The 10,712-nt window shown below is 36.9% G+C and overlaps 1 protein-coding gene across 1 annotated transcript; it reads right to left on the reverse strand.

Moving 5' to 3' along the window:
- Positions 1-7,740: 7,740 nt before the first annotated feature.
- On the reverse strand, positions 7,741-10,504 carry LOC148191061 (uncharacterized). The gene is made up of 2 exons (XM_088101269.1): positions 8,872-10,504; positions 7,741-8,679 (listed from the first exon to the last, which is right to left on the reverse strand). The coding sequence occupies exons 1-2, from the start codon at positions 10,384-10,386 to the stop codon at positions 7,741-7,743; spliced, it is 2,454 nt and encodes an 817-aa protein (XP_087957395.1). The 5' UTR covers positions 10,387-10,504.
- Positions 10,505-10,712: the final 208 nt, after the last annotated feature.

Genomic DNA, 10,712 nt, shown 5'->3' on the forward strand with positions numbered 1-10,712 from the left:
TACGCACGATAACAGCAGACCAAACTGGCCGGAGACAACAGGATGCAAATGGAACGAAGCGAGACGAAACGCGACCTTCGTCCTCTCAAGAGAACGGACCTTTTGCAATGGAACAGACAAAGGGAAAGGCAATGGAACAGAGAAAGGGAAAGGCAATGGAACAGAGAAAGGGAAAGGGGTATTTTAGGATTTTCACTCAAAATAAGGGTTACGGTCATAGGTTTTAAAAAAAAAAAAAAATTTAAACAAACCAATGAGGTGGCGACACGTGGCGTTGTCAAAAGAGTGTTAAAAATCTGTTGTTGGAATATCGCGGTCCTTAAAATAAAGTCCCCACGAACGCAAAACAGTGCATCAATAGAACCCATGGCCCACGCGGGTCCCACCCTTTTCCATTTAAGGGAAAGGAAAACCAACCCAAGGATGGAAAACAACAATATCATCCCCCAAGGAGAGTTGAGCACGGTCCAAGGGTTTCCTACTCTTTCAAGCAACCACCAATACCACTAGACTAAGGCATTTAATTGATAACATACTACAAACCTCAACATATAAACCCAACTTTAAGCAAATTTCGGGAATTTAAATAAAACTAAATAAATTGATTTCTTAATTACTTCCAACACACTTTTCTCATTCAACAACACACCAAAATCAACCATGTAATACTATAAAATATAATAATAACTTAAAAAGGTATTTACATTTCACACAGGTCTTACAACAATCAACAGAACAATGGAATAAAACTGGACTATATAAAAGATCGAATGATGTTGAGCAAAGACCAAACGGTTATGGTGACGGGTGGAGTTCAATATATGAAAGATCGAATGGTGTTGAGCAAAGACCGAACGATTGTGGTGATGGGTGGAGTGCAATATATGAAAGACCGAACAGTGTTGGGAAAAGACCGAACGGTTATGGGCAAAGACCACCATGCCGACCACCATGCCGACCACCATGCCGACCACCAGACCGAGTGGCCGACCACCCACTAGGCCGACCGACCACCATACTTTTACTGCCACGTCAATTAAAAGTAGTCAAGTGGCATGATACGTGGGCTGGCTATTAGCCACGTCAAACAAAAGTTAACGTCATCCAATTTTAAGGACTAATAGTAAGAGTTTCAAAACTGAGACTAAAAACCATCAAAGTTTCGAGTAGAGACTAAAACCAAAATCATGTGATACTTAAGGGACGAAAAACATATTTAACCCTATAATTATTTTAGATCTTAAAATTGTATCAGCATTAAACATATTGTGAACCATATTTCTTTTTCTTAAGCACTTCCCTTTCAGTAAGATGACTTAATCATTTCTGTCGTCAAATGTATAAATTTAATTTGTATTGCAGTTGTTTCCACCATAAGAAATGAAATAGCTTTGCAATTTAGTGGTAGAGGACAACTCCAAGACAATTTAAAAAACGATTCATAAATAGTTAAATGATGAAGTTGAACAACATTTTTATATACTTATTTTAGATCTTAAAATTGTATCAGCATTAAACATATTGTGAACCATATTTCTTTTTCCTAAGCACTTCCCTTTCAATAATATAACTTAACATTTCTGTACTATAAAAAACATTTTGTTGACTTGAATTTCAAAGGCCACCTTCATATGAACTGAGACCTGAATGCAGCACTTTGAAATTTTAGTGAGCAAATTGCAATTTAAAGAACAAACATTTTTCGAAATCAAAGGAAAGGAAAATGCCAAGGAAATAAAAAAACATGAATCCTAATATGTTCAATACGGAAACAGGAAGCAAGGGATTCCGTGATGCAAGCAATATTTATAGATGAACCGATGACTTACATCGTGTAATTATGCTTACTTACTGCCACACTGCACCATCTTGTATGAACGTAAAAGCTCCGTCGAATTTGACGTTCAAACATCATTCAGAGAAAAAGTAATAAATTTCGTTTGATTCATATAAGAACAAATTGACGTCCTGCCCCCCAGAAATTGTCTACTTATCAATCACCCGCGAAGAAAATATGATTTGGAGAGATCGAAGTTAAAAAGTTTGATGTGCCCCTCTATATTCATATAATTCCACTCTCAATTTTGCTAAGTTAATATAATCAATTCTAAGTAATAAAGAATCGATTCAAAGTGTTATAAATTAAGAAATGCAAATGAGCTTTTAATGATTATTATGGTGACATTAATGACAACGTGGCTGGATATTGATCACACGTTTGTTAAAATACTCAAAAGCAAAGAAATAATGCATGAGAGGGGTCAAATTTGTTTTTCTAATAATGTTAATCATAGTATTTTTTGATATCATAATAATTTATACTAATAACTAATTATAATTATTAAATTATTCAAAATAATTTATTTGAATGTGGCCAAATTTTTGGTCTAAGAGTTCGTTTGATCTTTTATCGTATTTGACTTTTTAAATTCGAGTTTTTTATAAACGCTTATGTGGTAGTCGTGATTGGTCTGTTTCAAATATACAGACCAATAAAATAGTGACACATAGTCTATTGTCAAAATGTTGTTAACATATCATTGGTCCTTAACTCAATTTTGTTGTGATCGAATTATGCCAAATCTCTATCATGACTTGGGTCGTCCGTCTTGACTTTTTTGCTTGTATTGGAGGTTCATAAGACAAACATGGAGATGCCACAATCTAGCAGATTGAGAAGAAAAGGAAGATTCGCCACAAAGATGTTAATCTTTGATAAGAATCAGAGTTGTAAACGAAGAACCAAGAGAATCCTCTCTCAATACTGCAAATGCATATTTATGACTTCCAAAGTGTCTACATATGTATTTGGTGCCCCTATATATATGTATAAATGTTTAAGGCACCTAAGAAACCCTAAAAGAAAGATTCACCACAAAGATGTTACTCTTTGATAAGAATCAGAGTTGTAAACCAAGAACCAAGAGAATCATCTCTGATAAAACTACAAATGCATATTTATGACTTCCAAAGTGTCTACATATGTATTTGGTGCCCATATATATATATAGGTATAAATGTTTAAGGCACCTAAGAAAACCTAAAAGAAAGCCCAATGATATTGGGTCCAAAAATAACTTGACAAATAGAAACAAATTGTTTGCAATTAAAAGAAAAATACAATTTATTTTATTTCCTATATTAATTATTATTTAGGAGATAGTCCTCTATCCTACCTTTGGCTCGGGTCAGCCCATTCGGACCTTTGGCTCAGGCCAACCCGTTTCGACCTTCAACTTATGTTAGTTTTTGTAGACCTTTAGTGTTAATCAACACATCCCAACATTCATTTTGGGTCAACCAGTCTCAACCGTTAGTCAAACTTAACCTGCCTTAATCTTCGATCCAACCCATTCTGTCTTAATTTTTGGTCCAGATCGGTTTGACTATTCTCCATACACGCTGTCTCTTCTCGATCTTTGACTTGGTTTGATGCATCTGAGTTGTTAACTTGTCTCAATATTTTTTTTCTAACTGACCTATCTCAATTTTTGTCCAAAATAATCTATCTTAACCTTCAGTTTATCAGTCAACTTAATTTTTTCTCAAACTGAAAGTATTATTTTTTAAAAATCAATCAAAGTCTTTTAGTATAATCATACCTATCTTTATCCTAAAATTAACACACACCTAGAGAGAGACATTGAAGACTTGATTTATGTTTTGTCACACCTATCTTAATAATAAAACTTTTTAAAGGAGAGGAAAGAAATATAAAGTTTGGAAATGTGGTTGAATGTAATAAAAAAATATATTTACTGTGTAGAATATTTTTCATTTTTTATATGAAAAAAGTTAGTTCGGATGTTAAAAAAACATTCATTTCACATGACTTTTAATAATATAATAATATTTATTATCATTTTAATTATTGTGATATAGAACTAAAATTCAATTCTCATAAAATATTATTATTATTATTTTCCATATGAAATTAAAATAATATTTTAAAGAAATAAAATTTTATTCTCTTTAAATTTCACCCACAAATCTTTCTTATATTTTATAATATGTAAATATTACAAGATAAATTTACATAAATTTATAATATAAAAATACCAAAAAAATTGTATATCTTTGTTGAGACTTTGGCAAGTGTACCAAATCGTTTCAAGTAATAAAACCGGTAAGACCGGATATCGTTTCCCAAGAGACTCGTGTCACCAAACAATCGTATAATTTCAACTAACTTAGACTAAAGAATGCTTCATAATTTGTGTTTTTGTGCAATTAAAGTAAACATGAAACATAATTGATGAAAGTGATCTTAGATACTCAAACACTTGGAAATAGAAAGATTAGAAATGATATGGAATGGTATTGTTGGGGGTATGATTTCACCTACTTCATTCTTATGTATAGAAAATCACTTCCTCTTCATTAATATGCCAATGCCAATCTACTAAATTACTCAAACCCAATCCCTTGGTAGAGAGAGCCTAGACTTCCTTATTAGGCTCCAATCCCTTGGAAGACCTAACAATTATTTCCGCATTAAGAATTGAGATCTAAGACAACCAAAGGTCCTAATTCTATCCCTAGATACTGTTTCCTTTAGGTGTTTAATCCAAGTCCAGATTTACTCAACATTTCCCAATATCAAGCAAACCCTAAAATCATGTAATGGGTAGCAACTTCATAACAAGCATTAAGAAAAGGAATTAAACACTAACAATCAATGAAAGAGGCATATATTCATTCAAAACATAGTAGTTTACATAAGATTTCAGTGGCTACATCAATCCCCCAACAACAATGAAACTAGCCCTCCATGAAAGGAAAGCTCAAGCTTACAACAATGGTGGAAATGGAAGAAGGAAGAAGACCCAAGGGTGAAGAAGGACTGTTCCCATAGCTCCTAGCTCACCTCCAAGAGCTCCAAATGAGAGAAATCGTGTTTGGGCAGCAAAAGATGCAAATCCCTTCGAGTTTCAACCCTAAATAGACCAAATTTGCCACATCAGCATTGCCACCGCTCAGCTGCACCCCAGCGGCAGCATTCCAGAGAGCTGGCGCTCAGCTGCACGCCAACTGCACCCCAGCGACAGCATTCCAGAGTGCTGGCGCTCAGCTGCACAAAATCTGTGCCGCTCAGCGGCAGCAAGTCGGATTGGGTGGTGCTCAGCTGCACAGAGTTGTACCGCTCAGCTATAGCAAGTCTGGTCAGGTGGCGCTCAGCTGCACTCCAGCCGCACCCCAGCTTCAGCATTTATCTTTTCTCTCAAAACTTCCTCTTTTACCTTCATTCTTGCTTATATGGTTCTTCGGTTCTTCAGTTCTTCAGTTTGGCATACAAGCTTGGATGTAAATGACCAAAACATACTAAAAAATGGGGATTAGTGATGAAATTGAATCATTAAAGTTTAAGATGCAACCACTTAAGAAACTAAATGAAAACTAGGATTTACAAGGCAAAAAGCTAAGAAAGAGTTGATATTTTCTCTCAATTCGACACTGAAATCATGGTAAAATAGCTATTATCAACTCCCCCAAACTTAGAACCTTGCTTGTCCTCAAGCAAAAGGTATCTGTCTTTAACACAAAACACAATTTTCAAAAGCACAACTGAATTCACAATACTTGCTTAACTTGAAACAACTAGAGACGTGTAACAGATTAGTCTTCCACTGTGGTGCTCACAGTACATTGAATCAATCAAATGTCACAGTTTATAAGAGATCAACAATCATGGCAGAATGCTTTACTGAATTATGTAGAACCAATCCTCACCCAAGATAGTGTTTCACTCTAATGCTCTGGTGTACAAGGATGTGTATCTATCACTCCACTATCATAATGTCACACATATCAACTTTGCCTTTTGTTTCAACCAAATTAAACACATTCACAAGCAAGTTAGCATCACAAGGACTTTGATTGACTTGTATTGTGGTTGGGCTAAGAAAGAAATATGGTTTTTCTGGATAACAAAGCACCTTGAGCTTAAGAGATAAAACAATTTACTTCATGATATAGCATTAGTCTCTCTCTTTGCTTCACAATTGGATAAACCACTTCTCAAGTTATTTCCCAATTCTTTTTCAATGAATTCATTTTTCTTCCTCTTCTTCTTCTTTCTTCTTTTTCCTTACTTTTCTATCTTTCTATTTTTCTCAATACACCCATGCTGAACAAACTCCCCCAAACTTAAACCATTCTCCTGTAGTACAAATGATTGCTCTATTAAGCTCAAGGTAGGGAAATCAAGGAATTTTCAATAGACTTGAGGTTCAAAGAGGGAAGACATCTTTCATTAAGGTTGAAGGGGTTAGTATTGGCTTATTTGGCTCAGAACATGTAAAAGAGGTAGAAGAGTAAGATGGCCTTGATCATGTCTAACAAGCAAGCAAATGATTCAATTCAGAGAAACTCAGGCAAAGTCAATTGTGATCTAACATGATAGCATTTACAAGAAAAATATAAGGCACAACATCTCACAAGGTTAACTCAAGGTTCCACAACATCATGAAGCAACTGCCATAAATATTGATCGCAATTAAACATAGAGCGTTCTCATAATTTTCATGAAGAAAGCAACCACAATTTGAACTAACTTGAACCATCTCAAGAATCATTTCATATTCAAGCATAAGCATCATGGTTCAGCACAGCCTACCAAGCCAGATAACTTAAACATCATCAAACAAACTAAAAAGTAAAAGTCACACTCAAATTTAAAGACAAGCAAACAAAACATAAAAGCAAAATAAAAGGGCTTGTGAGTGCACAGAGGAGTCTCCAACTCTACTCATGAAACGCTATCATCGCTCATATCGGAATCCTCCTCCTCATCTGCATTATCTTCACCAGTTGCTGCTCCACCTCCCCCTATAAAATTGGTCTAGTCTCTAGGCCAAGTGAAAAACTCATCAAGCAACATCATGGTTAGTGTTTGAAAACAAGTTTGGAACCAAAAATTAGCACTTAACCAGTGGTATAGAATCATGTAGCTTGATAAACCATGTAACACAAAAGGCTAGCAGCAAGCCCCACTTATAATAGAACCAAATTGCATAGAAAGTAGGAGTGTTGTCCTGGTGCGCCATAGCTGAGCTGCACAGGTTTTGTGCAGCTGAGCGCAAAGTGGTGTTGGTGCGCCGTAGCTGGGCTGCACAGTTTTGTGCAGCTGAGCGCCATATCAGTAAAATGCAGAAAAAGCCCTCTACTGGTGTAGCGCGCAGGTGCCGCGCAGGTACCGCTGAGCGGTAGTCTGACAGTTTATTTTTGCAACAATTTAGGCTTTTAGTCTTGGCTTTTTGACAATTGTTAAACATTCAAACACATTTAAAACTAAGTATTCATGTTTCTAATCATTAAAAAACCAATATTCCACCATGGAACAAATCAAATGCATGAATTGAAAACATGAATGCAATAAGCAATGCACTTAACTCTAAATGGCAAGACCAAATTTTTGCAACAAGACACACCTAAACAAATCATAACATACCAAAGAATACTTAATCACACCAGCATACATCAAAACAAGCTAAAGCACTCCAATACACACCAATTCACAACAAAACTCAACAACTACATTAATATAACTAGTCACACCCTAGTAACTACTAACCACACTCAAACACTTCAAAATCACCAAATCAAACTAAAACATATTAAACTAAATTCAAACAATCAAAACACACTCAAACAAAAAAAATCACATAAGAAAAGGTTAGAAAGCTGGGTTGCCTCCCAGTAAGCGCTTGTTTAAAGTCAGTAGCTTGACAAATGAAGCATTTAAGTTTGGTTTTTGATGTTGGTGTGCTTCTTCCTTTCATGACACCAACATGTTCTAAGCAGCTTTCTTGTCACCAACTTGACTCTTCTTGAATATGGAGCCTCGATTTCAAGAACTCCATTTGCTTTGATAGCCTTGATAACCCAGACCCTGCTCTTGAGCTTAACTGGTTTGCCAGGTTTGGGTTCATCACTTTCCACAATAGAGCCTTGGTGAACTATTTCATCTTCCCTATCTTCTTCCTCTTCCTTCACTTTTGGGGAGAAACAATTAAGGCTCTTCTTGACCAACTTGGCAGCTTGCCCTGTTAGCCTAGTCACTGATAAAAGTTCATTTGTGGCTTTAAGACTAGCCTGCTTTTCTCGACTTTGTTGCTCAGCTTTGAAGACATTGAACGTTACCTCTCTATCTTGGTCCTTTAATTTCAATATTCCTTCTTCCATATGAATGACAACCTTAGCTGTCTTCATGAAAGGTCTTCCAAGAATGAGCGGTATTTCCTCATCTTCCTCCATGTCCATCACTACAAAGTCCACCGGGAATTGGAGTTTATCAATTTTTATTATCACATCTTCAACTACACCAAATGGATATTTTATAGATCTATCCGCCAACTGAAGCATCATTCTTGTTGGCTTGGCTTCAAGACCACCAATCTTTTTAAACATAGAGAGTGGCATCAGGTTGATGCTAGCCCCTAAATCAATAAGAGCTTTCCCTATATCATGGTCTCCAATTGTGCACGGAATGGTGAAACTCCCGGGATCTTTAAGCTTTGGAGGAAGAGTCTTCTGCATGATGGCACTGCAACTTCCCTGCACTTCAACTGTTTCCTCATCTAAATACCTCATTTTCTTGTTGAGGAATTGCTTCATGTACTTTGCATAAGCAGGAATTTGTTGTAGTGCTTCTGCCAAAGGTATTTTGATCTCCAATTGCTTGAAGATATCCATAAACCGCCCAAACTACTTCTCCTTCTCCTTTCTCGAGTAGATTTTTGGATAAGGAAGTGGCTTCTCGAGTTCCTTTCCTTTTCTTCTCTCATCCCCCTCTTCTTTCTTTTTCTCTCCTCTAACATTCTCCTTTTCTTCTTTCTCATCTTCTTTCAAATTATTTTTCTTTCCACTCACTTGTTCCATCTCATAATCTTTCTTTGCTTTTTCCTCCCTCTCTCTCTTAGCTAATACCTTTCCACTTCTAATACTAATAACCTTACATTCCTCTTTAGGATTGGCTTGGGTGTTAGCAGAAAATTGTCCTCTTTGTTGATTTGCCAATTGCTTAGCCAACTGACCGACTTGCACTTCCAAATTCTTTATAGATGCATCAGTATTTTTGTGGTTTTGGATGGACTGTTGCACGAACATCTGCATTATTTCTTCTAGTTTTGTAGTCCGATCACTCTGAGATGAGTATTGATGAGCAGGTTGATATGAATTTGTACTACCAGAAGCTCCTTGTGCTTGTCTCCACCCTTGATTGGAAGAATTAGGAAAGGGGTTGTTGAAGAAATTTTGTTTTCCTTGGTTTCCCATATAATTGATTTCTTCAGATTGGGAACTACTAGGAACTTGACAATGGCCATTAGGATGGTTATCACCACAGAAATCACATCTCATGACTTGGTGATGCGACTGAGCTTGAGCTTGCATTGCTTGCAACTGTTGAGGTAGTTTGGCCATATGTTGAGTTAGGAGCTCCACTTGTTGAGCAAGAAGTTTATTTTGTGCAAGTAGTGCATCCTGAGTACCAAGTTCATAAACTCCTCTCCTTTGTACTTGTGTTCTTCCATGTTGACTCCGCATGTCAGTGGAGGCCATATTTTCAATAACAGCAATGGCTTCATCAGCAGTTTTGAATAGAACCGAACCACCAAAAGATGCATCAAGTATCATCTTAGTATGAGGTTGCAAACCATTGCAGAAGGTCTGCACTTGCATTTCTAGACTGAATCCATGGCTGGGACATTTTCTCAGTAAAGCTTTGAATCTTTCCCAAGCTTCACATAGTGGTTCATCTACTCCTTGGACAAAAGTAGCAATTGCAGCCTTGATCTCTGTGCTCTTTGATGGTGGAAAGAAGCGAGCAAGAAATTTATGTTCCACATCCTCCCAACTAGTCAAACTTTGATTAGGCTGTGACTGAAGCCAAGCCTTTGCTTTACCATTCAGAGAAAATGGGAAGAGTCTCATGTACAACACTTCCTCATCTTCCCCTATTACACCCACTGAGCCACACAATTCATAGAAAGTGACCAAATGAGCATGAGGGTCTTCATTGTCCATGCCAAAGAATTGATTTGAACTGATCAACTGGAGTAGAGCAGGCTTCATTTCTGCCAGTTTGTCACTCATAGTGGGCCTCACAATGCTTGAGAAATTCCTCGGGCTAGTGTAAGCAATAGAGTCCCCTATGGTTCTCCTTGGAGGTGGTCCTGTGCCATCCATTTTGTTCAGTAGAGAAGTATCAAAAAGCTCACTGTTTTGATTGTTGAAAGAAGGTGAAGATTCAGGGGCAACTTGTTGACTTATAGCTCGTCGTCTCCTTGTGTCACTATTGTTTCTACGAGCTGTTTTCTCGATCTTAGGGTCGATAAGGAGTGGTTCAGATGACGCAGTCCTCCTTGTACGGATATTTCCCTGCATACACTAAAGACAACAGTACTAGAGCACCAAGTTAGCCAAAAATAAAAGAAAACAAAAATTATTCACAGTAAAAAGAATATAAGTGTCGCAACCGGAATCGCGACGGGACGACGATCCAAAAAGAAATCGGGTTTTGGAAAAGAGATTTTGGAGTCGCCACCATAGTTTATTATGGAAAACTACGGAAAAACCGTAAAACGAAAAAGCACAGTCCGCGAAAACCAGATTCTGGGTTCGGGAGTCGGTTACGCGTAGGGAAGGTGTTAGCACCCCACAACGCCTGCCCTAAGGCAGTACCTTTAACTAAATGCACGAATATGATGTGA

Source organism: Vigna umbellata, chromosome 11, assembly GCF_029865625.1.
Source record: "Vigna umbellata cultivar VRB3 chromosome 11, Vumbellata_1.0, whole genome shotgun sequence".
Lineage (NCBI taxonomy): Eukaryota > Viridiplantae > Streptophyta > Magnoliopsida > Fabales > Fabaceae > Vigna > Vigna umbellata.

Bases quoted from the DNA above. Each gene is read 5' to 3' on its own strand.
- LOC148191061 (XM_088101269.1), bottom strand. From the start codon at position 10,386: ATGCAGGGAAATATCCGTACAAGGAGGACTGCGTCATCTGAACCACTC. The intron at 8,680-8,871 runs GTGAGTGGAAAG...GATATCTTCAAG, and splicing joins AAGATTATGAGATGGAACAA to CAATTGGAGATCAAAATACC.